This window comes from Microtus pennsylvanicus, chromosome 10 (assembly GCF_037038515.1).
Source record: "Microtus pennsylvanicus isolate mMicPen1 chromosome 10, mMicPen1.hap1, whole genome shotgun sequence".
Taxonomy (NCBI): domain Eukaryota; kingdom Metazoa; phylum Chordata; class Mammalia; order Rodentia; family Cricetidae; genus Microtus; species Microtus pennsylvanicus.
Window position 1 is genome coordinate 71,162,530 of NC_134588.1, and position 21,813 is coordinate 71,184,342.

General features: G+C 46.5%; 1 protein-coding gene across 1 annotated transcript in view; it reads right to left on the reverse strand.

Annotated features, from left to right (window-relative positions):
* LOC142858838 (ubiquitin-conjugating enzyme E2 E2) overlaps positions 1 to 21,813 on the reverse strand; it is a 280,577-nt gene that overhangs the window by 69,033 nt on the left and 189,731 nt on the right. The window contains exon 4 of the mRNA XM_075988655.1: positions 2,286 to 2,418. Within this exon, the coding sequence (XP_075844770.1) occupies positions 2,286 to 2,418 (133 nt within the window). The remainder of the gene's footprint in view (positions 1 to 2,285; positions 2,419 to 21,813) is intronic.

Below are 21,813 nucleotides of genomic sequence, written 5' to 3' on the forward strand. Positions count from 1 at the left end.
GTGATTCCAGCTGCCAAAGTCAAATTTTCCCATACAGACTGTCCACCTCACTTCTGCCAGTGGAAGGATTCCGTGTAATTCAGCTTTCCTTGGACACTTTGGATGAAGGGAAGCCAGTGTCTTGGAAGTGGAGCCAATCAAAAGTGGGCAGTTTCAAAGTGAGTCAGGGTTTTCTCATGAAGAACAGACATCTACATCCCTGTAGCCAACAGCTTCGTGCTTCTCCTTCCGTCCCGTTCAGTCATCCAGGATGAAGGGTGAGCTGGCCCCCACCGAGGTCCTGGCACATCTATCCCTGGCGCATTCCTCCTGAGCTCTGGTCTCAAGGTAAGCCCTGCAGGGTGGCGCTGGATTGTTTGCTGCAGAGTATATGGTCTGAAGACTGCTGATGAAATGCAGCTGGAAGCCTTGCCAGGCCTCACCTGAGTTCCTATTCTAACAGAGAGCACCCCACTGAGGGCCCCAAGAGAGAACAAAGTCAGCTGACCAAAGATGCTCACAACTCCCTCCTATTCCAAAGGTTGATGGAAGTTCCGGAGGTGACTAGCTCAGAAACAACACTCCTAAAACCATCTCCTTAAAGGAACAAGAGCCCCAGCCGCCCAGCCCATAAATCCTATTTATATGACTATAAAGGAGGTCTCGCCTTTCCATCTTGATTATCATGACTTTTTTTATGCTTCCTATACTTAGATATGGCAAATGCCATCTCTATCGATTTATTTTTATTTTATGTGTATGGGTATTTTGGCTGGATAGATGTCTGTACACCACATGGCAGGCAGAGCCATGGAGGCCAGATGAGCATGCTGGATCTACTGGAACTGGAATTTTAGACAACTTAGCACTATGTGGTTCTGGGAAACAAACCTGCGTCTTCTGGAAGAGCAGCAGGCACTACTCTTAGCCTCTGAGCCATCTCTTTGGTCCCCTCCATCTCTGCGATTTTGGCTTATTCTCCCATTGTGTCAAGGCCTCTTCAAACACTAAATTCTTTTACCCAATTTAATACTTCTTACTTTTAGCATTGCCTGATCTAAAGCCGTTGTCACACAGGTGGATGAACAGGTCACACCGGACTTAAGAGCAGCCCAGGCTCCTGAATACATTTCCTCTTCTTTACTCTATACCCTAGCTGGAGGGGCTGCCAGAGGAAGGCCCTCACGCCCCTACAAGGACAGCAGGTACTCCAGGTGACTTACAAGCTATTCCAAAGTAGAATGGAAGGACAAATGGTTGCTGTCCAGCAGACGGGGAAAGGAAGCATGAGATTCACTACAGTTTTATCATGGAAACCCAGCAAACGGGGTCTAGGTGGCCTCGGCACCAGCAGTCCTGTAGGCTTGCATAAGCACGCTGGGTAATGCGGTAAAAGGTTTGGGGTTGACTTCCCAGCTTAAATCCTGACACCCTGATTTGTCCCCCACACTTTGCTGATAAGCTGCTGGAGTTGCTACTTTTTTGGCATCAAATGCTCTCTGGGCATCAGTGGACTGGAAGGAAGAAAGCCAAGAACAAAGAGCGGGGAAGGCCATGGACAATGGGGTGAAGTTAAACACAGCGCAGATGCCTGTTCCTTTCCATGCAAACGACAACTCAGAGGTAGATGGGACTTTTCCAGGTGACTGAAGACACAGCCAGTAACCTCAGGGTCTCTCCTCTGCCAGAATGGAGAATAAGTGCTAATTGCAGGGGCAGAGATCAATGACAAGGTACTTTAAAGTATGCCACCTCATCTTAATAAAAGACAGTGCAATGCTCCGACTGTATTGTACTCTTACTGTGTCAGGCATGAAAAAAGTTAATTTCATTAATGGGCTATTAAAAATACATATATATGTATAAACACATATTTGGAATTAGCACTTAAACCCAGGATTTCATCAACAAGTTATCCTCCCAGTCCTCAAAATATTTCCATATGAATCTTGTTGATATTGCTGCAGTTTCTCTGGGCTTCATGTGAGCAGCCAAGCTGTTCAGGTAGCAGAGTCCTGCAGATGTGGCAACCTCCTCTGCCTGTGTCCAACCCCACTTTCCCATTTGGCCCATAAGACATGACATTTTCTGTATTACAGAGAGGAGATAACAAGGAGGAGCAATGAAACGGGTGAAAGCCGAGGTGGAGGAACAATGTATAATGTCTCCCATTTGTCTCCTTTGAAGCATGGCGGCCCCTGGGAAGCTGCTTACACCAACAGAGCAGATACACATCCCTAGGCATACGTTCAGCATGTACACACACAATACACATTGCTAAAAACAGATAAATGCATCATACTGACCTTGGGGGGTTTAAACGGATAGTCTGGTGAAAAGGTGATGTCAAGAAAGAACACCCCTCCTTCATACACAGATCCTGGGGGCCCCAATATAGTTGACCTCCATTCATAGATGTTGTCTCCTTTGGGTCCAGCGCTGAAATAAGACACAGAAATGAAATGTGCTTACAAACTACATAAAGTTTGGAATTAAAAAAATATATATTTATGTAATAATAAATTGAGTAATTCCATAAAATCTAGCAAAGTTAAGAGGTTAACTTTATCTCACATATTGCTCAGGTCAACATCATTGTTCTAGAAATGGAACATTCTGGTGTTACTTAATGCAACAGAGTTGAAGGTTCTGCCCGTAAGGCTCATAACCCAAACACCACGGAGCAAGTTTCCAAGGACACCAGCCTTGTATAAATATGAAATTATCTGTGAAGTCTTGAGAAGGGTGACGTAGCCCTGGGAGCCCACGACACAAATCTCCAAGTGAGAGGCTAATGCAGAGCAGCTGGTCACCCTCCCCTAAGCACGAAGAACTGAAAACAGGCACCACGAAGCCAGAAACAGCCACATTCAGGAGATCCACCCTGCGACATGCCACCTCTCCCTCCTGCCCCCATCTCCTAGATGATAAGAAGTGATATTTTATTTCATGATTGTATTTGATGACATTGTCTCTGTTCCTACCTAGAATAAAAATTCTTTGGGGAGTAGACTTCCTTCTAAGTGCACATCTGTTGGACAATGACAGGCTAACCCCTGAGCAGGTCATGTGACAATGCGTGGCCAACAGAAATCTGCATCTCTATCACATTCACTAAGGAGAATAAAGCCCGGGTAAAAATGAACAGGGTTACTCATCAGAGAGCAGCAGTGCCGCAGAAAGGCAGCGTTCCAGGAGCTGGGTGTACTCAGTGGTACCGTGCTCCGTGCTCCTGGTGCCCTGGGCCTGATCTCAGAGCCACTCTTTTCCCTGCCCAGGAGGAGTAGGGGAAACCCCAAATAACTCAAAATGTTATCCGGGATTCTCTCTGTGTTATCAGGCTATTATTTATAATAAAAATAACTATATAAATGTTGTAATATGAGCGGTGGACTGCGTCCCCAGCACCCCGGCCGCCTGCTAGCTTATGCCCCGAAATAATTACACGGACACTATATTCTTTTAAACACTGCTTGGCCCATTAGCTCTAGCCCTTACTGGCTAATTCTTTTTTTTGGTTTTTCGAGACAGGGTTTCTCTGTGGCTTTGGAGCCTGTCCTGGAACTAGCTCTTGTAGACCAGGCTGGTCTCGAACTCACAGAGATCTGCCTGCCTCTGCCTCCCAAGTGCTGGGATTAAAGGTGTGCGCCACCATCGCCCGGCTAATTCTGATATCCCGATCAACCCATCTCTAATAAACTGTGTAGCACCTGTCTTACTGGGAAAGATTCAGCATGTCTGACCTGGCGGCTTGCTTCATTGCGTGCGTCTGCCCAGGAGAGGGGAGCATGGCTTCTGTCTGAGGCATCTTACCTCACTTCCTCTTCCAGCATTCTGTTCTGTTTTCTCCTCCCACCTATGTTTTAACCTATGAGGCCAAGCAGTTTCTTTATTACTTAACCAATGACCTTCCTCCATCATATGAATGCTTAGGGATGATTTTACTCCTAAGTCACTGTAAAAATATTGGTCAGAACCAAGATGAGACTACACAGTGACAAAACTTTTAGAGTAATTCACCTCACTAGCAAGAAAACATCACTCTGAGGTTACGGAAAAAGAGACTTCCTCCACTCTCTTTTCCTCCCCCTCCTCCTTCCCTCTTCCTTCCTTTCTTTCTCCCTTCCCTTCCTCCTTCCCCAACCCTCTTCCTTTTCTTCCGTGCAAAAATAAAATCTTTAGAGTCTGAATGGCAGTTCATGTTTATAAACTAAGAAATAATATCTAGATCATGTAAAACTAACCAAATCTTAGAGCCCAAACAGAAAGTCTTATGAATTAATAGGAAAAAGACTAATAATCCACTAGAAAGACACAAATAGACATTTCTAAGAGACAGAAATAAAAATTAAAACACTTAGTTTTGTCAAAATTGGGAAAAATAACAATCCAACTGACAAAAGTAAATGCTAAACAAAAAAAAAACTTGGCAGAGATAAGGACTTGGGAAAATCTGATTTCTACACACTGCAGATAAGTATGTTCAAATACATTGGAGAACACACCAGTCTTTATAAAGGAAGGAGGGAAATTCTGTACTTTGCAGTGCCATGGGTGGACAGGAAGGTGCTGAGCTCAGCATAGGCAGGTGCTGGATGTCAAATGCTGAGATTTCTCCCCCGTATGTGCTAGCTACTGATGGAGGAAGGTCATTGGTTAAATTAAAAGAAACTGCTTGGCTCATTGGTTAGGAGATAGGTGGGAGGAGTAAACAGAACAAAACGCTGGGAGGAAGAGGAAGTGAGGTCAGACTCCGCAGCTCTCCTCTCCGGAGCAGACGCAGGAGAGACGCCATGCTACCTGCTCCGACCCAGGATGGACTTAGGCTAGAATCTTCCCGGTAAGACCGGTGCTCACAGATTGTTAGAGATGGGTTGATAGGGATATCAGAATTAGCCAGTAAGGGCTAGAGCTAAGGGCCAAGCAGTGTTTAAAAGAATACAGCGTCTGTGTAATTATTTCGGGGCATAAGCTAGCCGGGCAGGGCCGGCGGCTGGGGTATTGGGGACACAGCCCTGCCGCCGCCCATATTACTACAAATGGCGCCCAACACTGGGATCTTAGCAGTGGAGAGCAGAACAGCGGCTCTGAGAGCTGGGTATGAAGACAGACTGGTTAGTGGGTATGAGCCAGGTAGATAAGGGGTTGGATGTGAGGGAGCCTAGCAAATTAAGTTCTATCACCAGATCTGTGTTTCCTGGTTGGGCAAAGAGCTAGTAAGGGAGGCGAGGAAAGTGCAACTGTATCTTGGCAGCTGTGCCAGCCTTTTGTGCTTAGACATTGTTGATACTGCAGTAGGGTCTTCCTGCTGTACCAGGAACTAAGGCAGCAGGGCACGTTGCTAGTTGCCACACATGCATGCTAACGGGGGTGCCCTCAGAAGACTGTGGCTCCATTATCGTTTGCATTGTGTTTTAGACCCTCTCCCTCCTTCCCTCCACCCGTGGATCATCGGCAGAAAGGCCCTAAGAGAGAGAAGCCACACATCACGATTTGGGAAAGAAGAAAGTCACTGTAGCCCATTAACATACCACCCATTTAAAAATTGCAAACTTCCCTAAAATGCACAACATGGAATGATGTTCCTCCTTTGGTCAGCCCACTCCAGTTACTCCCTTGAGCACACTACTGCTTTGCTATGCTTTGCTCAGTAAACCTCCGCTTAAACTCTCCTTGCCTCTCAGCAGAATCGTTCATTTGAGAAGGCAAGAACTCAGGAGAAAGCTTTTCTAGATAACATCTCTCAGGGGTGCAACTAAATAACAGGAGTCAGTTTTAATGTCCTGTGTCACATCAGGGCAACTACAGTATAGTTGACAAGAATTCATTAAATATTTCAAAATATCTAGTAGCAAACTTTTCTTCTAATGTTCCAAACACAAATAGACGGTGGATGCCTGAGGTAAAGGATACACCAGCTAGCGCTTTGATCCCTACACACATCTATATCGGAGCTGCGCTGTGCCTTGTTATATATCCAATGGCCACTTCAATTAAAAATAAAAACACATGTTAATTAAGAATGCAGACTTTGGCTCAACTGAACACACCCTTGCCATAGAGCAGAACATCTGCACGCAAACCCACAGACGCAGTGGTGTATACACATCAGAGGGTCGCTGTGACAGCCATGGTGGTGTATCTATCTATACTCTAATTGGAAGCAAACAAACTTACCTAGAGGGAAGCCATGTGGTTGTGAGACTCTGCATATCAGCAGGAGCAGATTCTCAAGTTCAAAAGTCACGGGAGAACCCAGCAGGAAAGAGAATATATTGCTGACACAGCCATGGTGTAAAACAAGAAACTGAACAAGGGACGAGTTCAGAGGCATGGTTTCTTGGCGTTCTCCTATGTCTTAGTTACCTTTCTATTGCTGGGATTAAAATACCATGACCCTCATGGCTGGGAGCATGGCAGCTGCCATAGAACAGGACAGTTAGCTGAGCGTTCACTCACATTCGTTCCACAAGTGAGAGGCAGAGAGAGCTAACTCTTGAACCTCAAAGCCTCACTACAGTAACAGGTCTCCCCCACAAGTCCATGCTTCCTTATCCTTCCCAAACAGTTCCACCAAGTAAGGAGCACGTGTTCAAACACATGAGCCCATGGGGGATTCTCATTCAAACAACCACACTCTACTACACACCGTGTGGTGATCTTAGGAACAATGTTTGATAATCTAATCGTGTAGTGCCAAGTATGTTCATTTGTATGTATCAAACAACCACACTCTACTACACACCGTGTGGTGATCTTAGGAGCAATGTTTGATAATCTAATCGTGTAGTGTCAAGTATGTTCATTTGTATGTATCAAACAACCACACTCTACTACACACCGTGTGGTGATCTTAGGAGCAATGTTTGATAATCTAATTGTGTAGTGTCAAGTATGTTCATTTGTATGTATCAAATTTTATATAAAGAGAAAGTCTGAGAGTCAGTAAGGAGGCTCAGTAGGTAAAGATGCCTGATGACATGAATTTGATCCCCAGGAAGTGTACGATGGAGAGAACCCACTCCTGCAAGTTGTCCTCCGACTTTCAAATATGAACTAGGGCATGTGTATGTATACATATCCACACATCCGTGCACACAAAGTACAAATACAATAACAACAGGAAGTGGGAAAGTATGTTAAAAAGGCCATAAGATGCTATGTGAATTGAGAAGGTTCTGTGAACCTACTGTGCATTAAAAAATGACCTAGTGTTCTACCCAGCTGTAAAGTTCATGAACTACAACGAGTGGCTTTGGCACAATGCCCCCAAGGGTACAATAGTGGCACTTACTTCTTACGAGTAGCGAACAGCCATTTAATTAGATTTAAGGCCTGCTCAATAGCAGGGAATTCATGCCCGGTCCCATAAACCCAGCCAACCACCCATGGCGGGTGAGGTCATGGGTCCTAGGAGAGCCTACTATGGCTGCCACTGTCTTAAACCAGTCTAAGACTCCCAGCTGTAGTCTCTGCACCGACTCTGCTACTCACAGTAGCTCTCCCCGCTCATCAACAAATACACATAATACCACGCCAACACCTAAGGCTCAGGGCGCATCACAGAAAGGGGAGATGGGAAGACTGTGAGATCAAGAGGCCATCTGCTGGAAATGATGTCTACCATACATGATCGGAAGGGTACACCCATTAAATATAAAAAAAATACGACTGACTAAATAAGACCTGTACCATGACAACCCAAACTGACAAACAAGTGTGGATGGCGGGCATCTCACAAGGCCTGACCCACAGGTGAAGAGCTGCAGGCAATAAATGGCTGCTGGGAGAGGGAGAAGTTCTTTGATAGTTTATCTAGTCCCAATACATACACAGATGGCAACACTCAGAGTCAGCAGGTTTTACACACACACACACACACACACACACACACACAGTCATAATTTGAGACTGGGGAGGGACAAGGAATTGGAAGGGTAAAGGAGGAGATGAAAAGGATGTAAACACAACATTGTCATAAAGCACTTGTCTACTAGCTATGAGGCTTTGAGCTCAGTTTCCCACAAAACAAAGAAATGAATCTATTTCAAAAGACATGGACTGTTAAGATGGACCTCAATTCACAAGTGACCGTAAGAACAAGGGTTAAGGGGGATGGGGGAAGCGGAATCTGACAGATCCAGCAATGAAGATGAAGGCCCATTCAATTTTATTTCAAGTATTTGTTTTCTCTCTCTCTTTTCTCTTTTGTTTTTAGATTTATTTTTACTTTATGTGTGTGTTTTGCATGAAAGTATGTAAGTCTACCACATGTGTGCCTTGGTGTCTGTATAGGGCAGAGGAGGACATCAGATTCCCTGGAACTGGAGGTACAGATGGTTGTGGTCAGCCACGTGGGTGCTGGGGAACTAACCCAGGTCCTTTGGAAGAGCAGCCAGTGCTTTTAGCCACTGGAACATCTCTTCAGCAACCCCCCCCCTCTCTCTGTCATAAAAAACGCAGTTAACCTAATTCATTGCAAAAACTGAGCCAAGGGGGTCACAACGATATTCTGCCCCATCCTCCCACTGGCTGAGCTGGCGGTGAGGCAGAGGACTGCGTCCCGTGCAGAAGACAAGGCTGCTTTCACAGCGCAGCCTCTCGCTGCCACATGAGCACACTCTTAGATGAGTAATGCACACACTTACACTCTGAGCTATAATTAAACCCACGATGAATAGAGGAGTTTACCATGAGGAAAAGCTTAAGGAGAGTAAATTATAGGTTCTGCTTACAACATTATCTCAAGGCAGATGAAAGTCAGTTAAAAAAAAACACACAGCGATGAAACTATGTACAAACACCTCTTCAAGTGTGAAGACTTAATTTCCAGGGATCACTCTGAGAAGTTTTAAGATAATCTTCCAGGAATGAAAACCATGGGTCAAGTAAGTTGTCACAACACAGGGCCATCAAGAGAGGGACTCAGGAGTAGAAGACAGATACGTTAGCAAGAAGGGCACTGGCTCTGGACTATTTAAACTGAATTTCTGCACACAGACTGTATCTGCCTTCCAATCAGAAAGCCAGATTTTATTGAAGTCAGCTGTGTATGCAGCTGAGGTCGGATTAAAATCAACACGGCTGATCTTATCACTTCGGGTTGCTCTATCTGGCCGTGGTGTGCCTTTTAAAGTGCTCGGTCAGTAGCAACAAGCGGTCTGGAAAACAGACTTGGGTTTTAAACCTCATTCGCCCACTCACTCCTCAGACTGCACCTCAGCTGTCTGCTCCCCCGGCCACCTTAGGAAGCATGCGTGCACTACTTACAATCTTACAGTCAGGACAGTGGCACTAGAGTCACACAGGTCTCCACCCCTCCCCCAGAACGCCGGAGTGAAACAGAGTCTTGAAGTGTGCTATACTCTACGGCAGCCATGTGCTACGGAGGGACTGACACATGATTAGGAGCAAGGGACAAATGCTGTAAATGCAGAGGGAAGTATATATTATTAATGAAGGCCATCGAGGGCAGTGGTTCTCAATTGTCCTAATGCTGTGACCCTTCAATACAGTTCCTTGTGCTATGGTGACCCCCCCCCCATAAACTGTAATTTTGCTACTGCTATGAACTGTAATGTAAATCCCTGTGTTTTCCAGTGGTTTTAGGTGACCCCTGTGAAAGGGTTGTTTGATTCCCCCAAAGGGGTTGTGACCACAGGTTGAAAACCGCTGATCTAAGATATTACATGCTCAAATGGTAATATTTTACATCTGCTGGGCCAAATACATTATAAAGAACTTATGTGGTCTTACAAGCTCAGAGTACAGTTTTGTTGCCCAGTGCTGTCCTGGGGGAGCTGTCCAGTAAAACTTGTGTGAGAACATGGGGTTCTGCCTCAGCTCATCCTTATCTGACTCGGCAGCCACTAGCCACATGTGGCCATTAAACACCCGGAGTGAGTGAGGCTGTGGGAGCAGAATGGGAATTACAACCTCATTTGGTCAGAAGGAATTTAAATCTAAACAGTTCCATGTGGCCAGCAGCCACTCTACCGGAGATCCAGCGTTCAGAGCCTGGGCCAATCAAGAATAGCCAAAGTGGTTCTGAGTGTCACGGACTATTTGCCTTGCACAAAGCAGACGGGTCTGTGTATTCTTCACCCAGATCGTGGGTGTGAGGAGTCATACTGGTGACTGGTTTGTAATCTCAGTGGCCACTCTTCCCTAAGCTGTCCTGCTGGCAGAGGACATCTGGAATACTGAGCTGCAGGAAGGCACACGGACGGCTCTGCCCTCAGACGTACTCGCGTGAACTGCGGCCCTGTCAGTTAAAGCCTGCTGCGAGGATGAGTGAACACGCAGAGTGCCCGTGTCCTAGCTTCCTGCTCTGTATGACCAGCTGATTACGACATTAACCCCACTGAGTAGCGGAATTTTACCATAAGCTTGGGACATCCAGTCTGTAAGAGTCCAGTGAGGAAATGTCAGCTGCTGTTGTGGTGGCTGAGCATGGTGAACAACACACACATTCACAAATGCACTCAAAAATTAATTAGCTATAATGTAGAAGCAGGGTCTCAGACTCACAGGGCTAGGAGTGGAACGTTTGAAAAGCCGTGACAAAGGTGACGGTGATAGTCTCGTGACCCCACCATTGACACACATCTGGGTTGAGCAGAACTTGTGACGTCATTACAGTGGACGACAGCTTGTCACCTGGGAGACCTGATGTGTCAGCAGACGTAGTTGAACATCAGGATTTGTACACATGGGGTCAGCAATGCTCCCAAGTCTTTAGAAATCCAGAGCATGCTGCATAGCCACTGGGAGTGCTGGTCACGTGTAACTAGCCAGGCGAATAACGCAGCTGGTTGCTGCCACTCGTCTCTTGTCCCGTTTCTGTCCTGACAGAAACCCCTCAGACACCAGAATCGGTGGATAACATCTCCCCGTGTACTTTAGATCCCCTTTAGGTTACTTACAACACCTAGCACTATGCAAATGCTAGCAAACGGTGTACTGAATGTTTAGGGAACATTGCTGGAAAAATGTTTCCTTTCCCTTTTTATTTCTGTGGTTTTGGGGATTGAACCCAGTACCTCACACGTACTATGTGAGTGTTCGGCCACTGAGACACAGTCCTCATCCTTCCAAGTGATACTCTGTAAGTCACGTACACTTAGGACACGAACAGAAGCCAAAGAACAGAACCAAATCTTACTCTGTGTATGTCTGTAAGTGTGCATCTGTGTGTATCTTTTTGTGTGCATATGTGTGTATATCTGTATGTGTGCATTTGTGAGTGTGTATGTCCATATGTATGCATCTGTGCACGTGAACATGTGTGTATGTCCGCATGTGTGCATCTGTGTATCTTGGTGTGTGTACATGTGTATGTCTGTATGTGTATATCTATGTGTGGGTATGTCTGTATGTGTGCATCTCTGTGTACCTTTTTGTGTGCACATGTATGTCTATATTGTGCATTTATGTGTGTGTGTCCATATGTGTGCATCTGAGTGTGTGTGTATCTGTGCCATTAAAGTATAAAGGTTTGGAAAGCATGTGCTTCAACAGAAGCAAGCTTAGAACAGAACTTGGAGTCCACTGAGCCAGACAATCAGAGCACTTAAAATACAGAGTTGAGTATGTTTAAGCCTTCAGTTCCCTGGAAGGAATGACAAATGAGTACCCGGATGCTTTCGGCCTTCCTTCCTGTGTTGGCTAGTATTCTGTCAACCTGACATGAGTTCGGGTCATTTGGAAAGAGGGGACCTCAACTGTGAACACACCTCCACCAGACTGGCCTGTGGGCATGTCTGTGGGTCATTCCCTTATGGATGATTGATGTAGGAGAGCCCAGGCCACTGTGGACATTGCCACCTCTGGGCAGATGTTCCCGAGTGGTCTAAGGAAGCAGGCTGAGTGAGTCCTGGGGAACTAGCCAATAAGCAGCACTCCTCCATGGCCTCTGCTTCACTTCCTGCCTCTGGGCCCCTGCCTTGGGTTCCTGCCCGGCTTCCTTAGTGATGGAGGGACCTGAGAGCCAGCTTAAGAAGAATAACCCCTTTCGGTGTTCATCACAGCAACAGAAACCCTACCTAAGACACTCCTGTTCCCCAGTATACCCGCTGCAGCTCCTAGAGAAAAGGACCCAGGTCAGGAACAATTCTCAGCATGTGCACAGGAAGGAACAGGAGGGTGATGGTGGTGGGTGGATAGGAGGAATAAACAGGTAAATCCAAAACTTCTCCTCCTGGGAATTCAGGATTGGCAAAGTCTGGGGTTTTGTTCGAGGCTGTGCTCCTGGAAGGGAACCCCAGTCCCCTAACCCTACAGCAGGGACCCCTAGTGCAGTAACTGCATTGTTGCTGCTGTCACAGCTGGAGAGCAGATCTCCAAGCCACAGCTGCAGGTCTGGGAACCCGCCTTTAGTCCTAGGCATGCATCCAGGGTACCAATCAGTCACTTCACTTTCAGAACCCCTTCCTTACTTTGTTTTCTCAGTCCAGCAGGAACTCAATGGGAGTCACTGCTCCTTTCCCCCTTCTTCCTAAGGCACACATGCACCTCTCCCCTAATCCCGCTGCCCTTTAACTCCATCACTAAGCTTTCTTACCAGGGTGAATGTCGGGAGAGGAAGAGGGACCCTGGCAGTGGCCGGCACACATGGGTACTCCACAGGGTCTGCTGGAGAATGAGGAACTTAACCCTCAGCAGGGCACTGGATTACCAGCACCGTACACAGGTAAAAAGTCATGCATCCGACTCCAGGTTGCCGGCCCTGAATCCTGGGACTGCCATGGCTCAGTGCAATTTATCAAACCACCTAGTGTCTCAGCCCTCTCCAGAGAGGCTCCATTTCAGTCGCAGGGGCATCAAGGCAGTGATACATGGAGCGCTCACAACAGTGCCTGGCCTGCCAGCAAGGCTACAAAGGTTTAGGCTCCTGCTGTGATGGGTGATGAGAGGGACCAGAGAGCTGAGTGGTTTGGAAATCCGCATCTCTCCTGACCCTGGGCAGGACACGGTGATAGAAGAGCTTCTGTTTACGGGTGCCAACCGCTCTCTGTGACCTGCCTCTCATACACCTGCCATACGGTGTCCTGCATGCTAAAGATCCCCTGGGCCTCTTCTCCTGTAGATGCTTACCTCACAAAAGTAATCAATGGATGTTTGGTACTGTCAGTCTCTGCTGACTGATAACTTACTAAAGAAAAGGCCTCCAGAATCCCCAAAGCAGACCACACAAATCTGAAGCAGAACTGACTTGGCACCTGGGAGCATCATGATGTAAGCATCAACACGGCAGAGTGACTGAGGGCTTAGGGTGTGGCGCTTGTTGGATGCACAGAGCCGGAACCTACATTCTAGGTGACAGATGTGCAGGTGACTGTGTCCATGAGAGGGAACAGCACTGATGGAGACTCAAAAGCAGGGAAGACAAAGTGAAATCGTGTGATCATCACTGACTGAGGCCTCCTACGGCTCAGACACTGTCACTTCTTAGACCTCAGACTCACTTTTCCTGTCTGTAAAAGAGAACACTGTGAAGGGGATCTTAAGAATTAGACTTTTAAATTTAATGGCTTAGGTTAATGAGTTAATTAATTTTGTATGTGGGTGCATGTATGTATGCCATGGCCCACATATGGAGGTCAGAGGAGTATTTGTGGGAGACAGTTCTGTCCATATGGGAGCCACGATGAAACTCAGGTCACCATGTTTGGCTGCTCTTACCCTTTGAGCCATCCACCTGGTGCAGAACTGGATATTTTATATTAATATATTTACAGAACCAAGTGAAGATTTGGGGAACAATTTAGTTCTCTAAAAGCAGCATCTTACTATTAAAGTCTGTTCCTCCAAATAGTTGCTACTCAATATCATAGCTAAAACTAAGGGGTAAAGAAATGAAGAGGTTTAGCAACAGTGACCCAGTAAATGTTAGAACTGATTCCAACCAGGGGAAAAAAAATTTTTGTGTCTTTGGCACTAACAGCAATTCTCTGTGCGATGGTGCACAGGAAAAGTAAGAATCTATGACCAAAAATGAGCTAAATGTAGCTCTTTACATTTTTGCTTAAGAGGCTAGAGCTGGCCAAAACAACAGCCAAGTGGGCTAGAGGCGCACCAGAGAAGCCACGGTCTGAAGAAACATACGTCTTCACATCACCGAGACACTAGTAACTCGGCCATGCTCTCCACGCCGGTCACTCCAGCAAGGGACTGTGACGTGTGCATCATCTTGACCATTACAGCTCCCCAGGTGGGCTTTATTCTTAAGGGAGAGTGCCCCACTTCTCTTTAAACACGTGGAAACCTGGTTTCCCAGAGCTTTTCAGCGCCTTTCACGAAATCAGACTCTGTGCTTAAAAACCAACAAAACACTCCAATGCGCAGCTCTGATTTCCTACCCGTTCCTTCTGCAGCCCACCGGCACTCAGGGTGGTCTGTGTGTTTGGAGAGAAGAGATTAAAGACCAAAACAGGATGGACGCCTGTGGGAGCAGGGCTTAGCATGGCCCCAAAGCGCTGCCACCCCACCTGGAAATGACTAAGAAAGCAGCTGCATGCATGGAAGACTTGGGGGTGGTGGGGGGGGGAAGGGAGGAGGGAAACACAACCAGACCACTAAGCAGCTTACTCGCTGACATTATTCTCCGCAATTAAAGGAGCTACCCTGCACCCACCATTTGGGTCAGCATTTCCATCCAGCTTCTCCTTTGGAGTCCCCAACCCTCCTTGTTACATAGCCCTGAAGAGCGAGTTTTCCAAAGGAGAGGGGGGGCAAGGATGTGGGAACCGGGCGCTCCTCACAGCTCTCCTGACAGCTGTTCCCAATGACGTCATGCTACTATTCAACAGCTTGGTGGAGGGCTGCCCAGTACTTTCTGGCGTTCCTGAGCAACCCTGCAGTCTGCCCTTGTAAAACATTTAGGGAAGTGACTTTTAGCACCCAGCTTGGTGATTTGGGATCTCCACAGTTCATTAGTCATGATATCGACATCAATTTTCTGTAGCAGCTATTGCTGCTTTTCAGACTGCAACCTCTGCCTTCTCTCTCTGTAGGCAAAGCACACAGAGTCCACAGAAGGTTTGTTCTGAGAGCCAGCCACCGCGCTGCGAAAGTCTCAATTCCTGTCAAGGTGGGCTGTCTCTGAGAGACTGAGAAATAACTGCCCATGTCCATCTCACAGCGTGGGGTTGGAGGGGGTGCTGTGGGTTACCGATGCCAAGCAGGCTTAATCGATCCACTTCCCCAGCTGCAGGTCTGCATCAGCCCCCAACAATAAAGTGCAGCTGAGGTTCCTAAAAGAAACAGACTGAGGGATGCATAATTAAAGCCACCTTCTCAGCCTCAGAAAGACCAACCCTGACCACCGGGGGAGCTTTAATTTGCGACTGAACCTAGCAGTTCAGTTAAAAGGCTAATTGTACTCAGCACCAATGGAACAAATGCTAGGGACCCAGGGTGGCCACTGTGCATGCACAATACGAAAAGCAACGCTTTGGAGAGCGCCAAGTGATCAGTTCAAAAGAAGTAGGGTAGTGGGATTCCCAGAAGAAAACCACCCTTTCAGGCGGGCTCTCCTGCTCCATGCCGACCTGTGAATGGCCGCTCCGGACAGATGCAGGGGGACTGGCTGCAGCAGCCCTCAGGGCTAGACCTGAGACAAAGGGGCAGCACATGACAGGGCGGCCTTCCTTGATTCTGTGAGTGTGCAGCCAGCTGGGCTTCTTTGCTTTGATGGATTTAATTTTCCTTTGGGGAGGTCAATGCTCGAAAGCAAACCTGTTGTAATTCTGTGTTAAGATTATGGAAGCGCAGTGACAGAACATGTTAAAGCTCTGTCACTACCCGCATGATTTTTAAGTCGAGGAGTACTCCATTTATCGGAAGAGCCGGGAGCCTCCAATCACTGATCCAATCTCTCCGTGTTTACCTCCTTCCAGACCTTCAGCAAAGCACAGGCTCATCCCCTGAAGCAAGGGGAAGCTTCCCACATGACTGAACATGAGCCACGGATGCTTAATTTTCTTTTTCCACTAGGAAGTTTTTCTCTAAAGGTTGCTGACCCCTTTTGCCGCGGCCCCACACTGTCTCACCTGCGTCCTAGACAGGAGGATGTCAGTGCAGCCTGGGAAGTTAGGAAATCAAAGCTTTTTTCCTGCACTGAGCTGTTTCATGGTTTGTAAAATGAGTTTTGTTTTTTTTTTTGTTTTGAAATGCTTCCTTCAGTTCTCTGGCTCTTATCTGAATTTTGTGTACTAACCTGGAGATTAATAGCTGGCAGGAGATGACAGACTGGCCCTGTCTGCCACAGCCGGCCTTTCCAGACTGCAGTGCCTCAGGGCTGCACTGGCCTGCCTCACCTTCGTGTTCTGCAGCTGCACGGGAGTGGAGACACGGGAATGAGGACACGTTCTGACTGAAGCTGTGAATTCACAGGGACCTCACAGCCCGAGGACTGAGTGAATACGTGAGTAACCAAATTTTCTTCTCCTTTGGGGATGCCCATCTTTAAAAATTAAAATTTGATTTCCAAGGTCCTAGACTTAAGGGCTAGGCTACAGTCCGGCTGGGTACAGTGGTAGAGAGCCTGCCTACATGGGCAATGCTCTGGGTTGATCCTCAGCACCAGGGAAGTTGATGGGAACAGTGCAAAGCCAGGGTTCTGGAGTGCTGGGCTCCAATTCCTTCACCATGCACCTTCTGTTACAATGGTATTTTTGTCATGGTCTCTAACTAACTAGAACCCGTACTTAATTGAAACTGCCTTTACTTTGGTTTAATGTTCTTTTTCTGTTCCCAGTTTCTACCCTAACTAGGAACCCGACTTGAGACTGCCTTTACTTTGGTCTAATGTTCTTTTTCTGTTCCCAGTTTCTATCCTAACTAGGAACCCGTACTTAATTGAGACTACCTTTATTTTTGTCTAATGTTCTTTTTCTGTTCCCAGCTTCCATTCGGGACAGCACGATGCATAATGCAGCTGTCAGTCACAGTTCATTGCCAATGTCACAAAGCCACAGAATGAGGCCGCATAAAGATTTATTCTGCCTGCGGTTCAAGGCCAAGGGCTAACGGTCATCTACCAGGGCTGTCCTTGCGAGCAGAATCATACTGCGGTGCAGGCAGCAGGGCATCGGCGAGGGCAAGGTGGCCATCAAATACCCAGCCCCATGGGATTTTGTAGCTGACCGACTTGCAGGGTGACCCACTGACTGATAAACCACGCCAGTGCCTCATCACTCACAAAAGCAGAGCCCCTCCTGGCTTAAGAGCCTTACCTGGTCCCAACTCACTCATCTCAGAATGCGAACTGACTTTAACAGGAGTTGTGGAGGGAAACATATTCAAGCCTAGCAGGAGACACGCTTCTTTAGAACTTAAGTTGAGAAATGGAACAATTAAGCAGAAGTTCTGTATTATCTTTCAAATTTCCTGCAGAGCTGAAGTTATTAGGAAATGAAATGCTATTTTAAGAAGTTCATAATGAGAATCTCAATATCTCCCTGGTTTCCTTTAATGAAAACACCTGTATGTTTAGCCTCAATAACGTATTTAAAGTTTAAATGAATGTATATGATTATTCACCCATTTCTTTAGGTGGAGATTTCTCCCACATAATGTGAAATGTTTGACATTACTGTCATTGTAGCTAATGTTCAAACCTACCCCTTCATATGTGAGCTGCTTCTTCTTTTGTTTTGTTTTTTTTTGAGATAGCCCTAGCTGTCCTGGAACTAGCTCTTGTAGACCAGGTTGGCCTCGACCTCATAGAAATCCACCTGCCTCTGCCTCCCGAGTGCTGGAATTAAAGGTGTGCACCAACCTGGCGATATGTGAGTTCTTAAGAATTATTAAGAGGCAAGAAAATGGACAGAGAATAGAGCTGACCGTTCCTGTAACTTTCTGTAACAGATGCACAGAATCAACCAAGGTTAGCAAAGCAGGTCCAGTATAATCACATTCCAGAGAGTTGTTAGAAATCTCTTCCCAGTGTCCTTGAAGTCCCTCTTCGCCTACACACTTGTGTGACAAAATGTGCCGACGAAGAGCAGTGCAGGATGGGAAGTGCTGAGAGTGGTGAGCTGTGGGAACCCTGGGAAAGGCAGGAGTGGGTCAGCAGCAAGTGTGTGCAGGCTGTGCCTCTGACTTGGAAGAGAAAGGGGCGATGAACAGCAGGGAGGGAGGGAGGGAGGGAAGAAGGGAGAAGGGAAGGGAGGAAGGAAAAAGCACAGTAGGAGTAGAAACAGGAACATTAAAATGGGGCAGCACAGATTTATAACTTAGTACTGAAATTTTAAATGCTAGTAGAATCAAATTTTATCACCCACTTCAGTTTAAGCCTTGATGAACATAAAATGTACTTTGTTTAGACAACATTTAAAGTATATAAAGAAGAGGCATGGCCATCTGAAGCCGGTAGGGCTGCAGAGAAAAACAAAATTCCCTTGAAATTGCCGATTATAGAATTTTTATTTAAGTTTGTCAGAACAGGGGGATATCAGCTTCACATACATTTATGTAAGGAACACACAGAATCAGCTGAGAGATGTTGAAGTGATACAGAGCTCACCAGGCAACGGTTCTTTTTGGGGGGCAGGTAATGGGGGCTGCAAGATCAATTGCTCTCCACTCAAGAGTTAAAGAGTTCCGGCAGGGATTTTCTCTCAGGCACGTCACTGCCCACCCTCACTACAGAGCCCACCTCCCTGCCAGGAGAACTTTGTCCACACAGGCCGTGGTCACTCGGCATGTCATTGAGTGTGTGCACATGTACATGGCCTCCACTGGGTGACGGCCAGTTTCTGTTAAGAGAGAGCGGTGTCTTCACTAATTCAGGATAAAGTTCACTCTAATGCACTGGTGCACCCCACCCCCGGGAGTGGGAGAGAAAGGGTGGACCGGAGTACAAGACGCACAAACTATCAACTCACAATTTTATTATATTTAAGTGCAAACCTATGCTTTAATGTACACATCCTGCCCCTGGAATGTATGTTACAACCTGATAACATGGAGAAATCCTCAAAATGTGTGAAGTGAAAAGCACACGATGAATCTGGAAGGGAAAAGTAGTGCTGAGAGAGAGGTATGGGAGGAGCGGGGGAGGAGCCGATCAAAAGACGTTATACCCATATGCAAAATTCTCAAATAGTAAGAACTTAAAAATATACTCATTCCAAGCTCTTTCTATGAGCTAGGCACCGCCTCAGGTGCTGCAGACTTAGTGGTAAACACCTCCATGGTTTTATTCACAGAGCATGTCCTCTGGAGAGGAGTAATGAACTCTGTACATATGCACATCAGTACATGTGAAAGCACTAGTGCACACGTGTGTGAACACACGTGTGCACACAGCTTTAGAGATACAGCGTGCACACATGTGTGAATACACGTGTGCACACAGCTTTAGAGATACAGCGTGCATACATACATGTGTGAATACACGTGTGCACACAGCTTTAGAGATACAGTGTGCATACATACATGTGTGAATACACGTGTGCACACAGCTTTAGAGATACAACGTGCACATGAATACATGTGTGCACACAGCTTTAGAGATATAGCGTGCACACATACATGTGTGAATACACGTGTGCACACAGCTTTAGAGATACAACGTGCACACATGTGTGAATACACGTGTGCATCCAGCTTTAGAGATACAGGGTGCATACATACATGTGTGAATACACGTGTGCACACAGCTTTAGAGAAACAGGGTGCATACATACATGTGTGAATACACGTGTGCACACAGCTTTAGAGATACAGGGGGAGGTGAGGGACGACAATGAACCAGAAAGTTGGTTATGGTGGTCATTCAAAAACAGTTATTAAGCTCACCAAGTAAAATCCTCTAAACCTTTCTATGTAAGGGCATTTAGGTATTAGTCTATGAAATTACTTCCAGAAGTTGCATGTTCCCATTAGAAATGAATCATACAAAAGCCGCTAAACTCCTGTCAGTGCCCAACGCAGGGCTTTGCCTGGGAAAACAGCTCGTGTACTCATGGCTGATTAAGGGTTTGCAAAACACCAGGAGAAATTCTGTCCTAATTTATGTAAAATTCTATTTTAAGCTGACAATTTATTCACTGAAAATACAATTATACTGTTTATGACCAGAGCATGTTAAGCACTCACAAAGCAATTTTTCAAACGACAATTTGGTTAATGGTTACGTCTCTTTAGTTCAGTGTAATAATGTAAAAATACAGACAAGAAAAAAAATTTTTTTAATAAAAAGGACAATAAGGAATTTAAATAAAACTTCCAGAGTTAAATCACCATGAGCACCAGGCAGTCAACATGGTGCTTCCGTGCCCCCATCCCCCATCCCAACCTGACCACGCCTCCAAGGTTCTGGATGCACGGGCCATGCATAACACACAGAATGGGAGTAACAGCTTATTAAACACAGCACAGTAGAGACAAAAGCACAGCATCTGGCTATGTTAAACACCTTTGAGTGGTGTTCGACTGCCTATGTCATAGGCTTCAGAATATCTAGTATAATAACTATGCTCACTGTCTGTCCACAGAGCTGACAATACACAGAGGATGCTCAGGCTCTCACAACAGAACGAGTTCAAAGTCCACAGCAGCAAAGTCTGAGAAACAGGAGACAGTTCCTCGGTTTGGCTGATAGAAGGCAAAGCAATACTGATGAAAGAATTCTGGATTAAAGGAACAACAATCTACCTGGTACCTAAACAATGCAGACAGCAGTGTTGAGGGGTGAGGGGCGGATGTGCGTCCTACATGGAACTAACCAGACTCCCTATACTGAAAGGGAAAGGGAGCCTTGGGGACTTTCCTGCTCTCCATGGATTGGTGTCACTCAGTTTCCCAACCCCAGTGACCAGCGACTTCCCTCATTTGAACTCTAGAAGCAGAGGTCACCAGGTCAAAGGGCTCAGCTGGGTACAGGCATATTACAAACTCTCCGATTCACTATGACTCTGTATGCAGGAAGGCCTACTGGTCTCAGACAGTCACTATGGTGCCAGCAATAGGTAAGGACCTGTGTTTTGAGTTATGAAACTATGATTTACGAGTATATTTCTCTTGGAATAACCTGGTGCCACGTAGAGATGTTACAGTGCAACTCCTGACTATGCCAGAAAAGATAAACTGGATAATGATGTCTCTGTTTGTTGTCACGGGCCTATTGCCAAGAGATGATTGGCAAATGTAATCTGCAGATTCATCTCTTCAGTTTCAAAGGAGTCTCTTACTGGTCTTCCTGAAGAGTCCAGAAAAACCAGTGGAGACCAACTTCCCTTCCACAGCTGACCCTACTTAAAATGCAAACATCCTACTGTGCTAGGCTTTGTGACCCAGGTGCGGCTAGTCTCCATCTGATCTCAGCATCCTGATTAGCAGTAAAGAAAGGCACTGCATTCTTCTTCCTGTGCACAGTGAGCTGTGCAGGTGTGAGTACAGCCCATGAGCAGTGCAGGTGTGAGTACAGCCCATGAGCAGTGCAGGTGTGAATGCAGCCCGTGAGCAGTGCAGGTGTGAATACAGACTGAGCAGTGCAGGTGTGAATACAGCCCGTGAGCAGTGCAGATGTGAATACAGCCCGTGAGCAGTGCAGGTGTGAATGCAACCTGTGAGCAGTGTAGGTGTGAATACAGACTGAGCAGTGCAGGTGTGAATACAGCCCATGAGCAGTGCAGATGTGAATACAGCCCGTGAGCAGTGCAGGTGTGAATGCAACCTGTGAGCAGTGTAGGTGTGAATACAGACTGAGCAGTGCAGGTGTGAATACAGCCCGTGAGCAGTGCCGGTGTGAATACAGCCCGTGAGCAGTGCAGGTGTGAATGCAACCTGTGAGCAGTGTAGGTGTGAATACAGACTGAGCAGTGC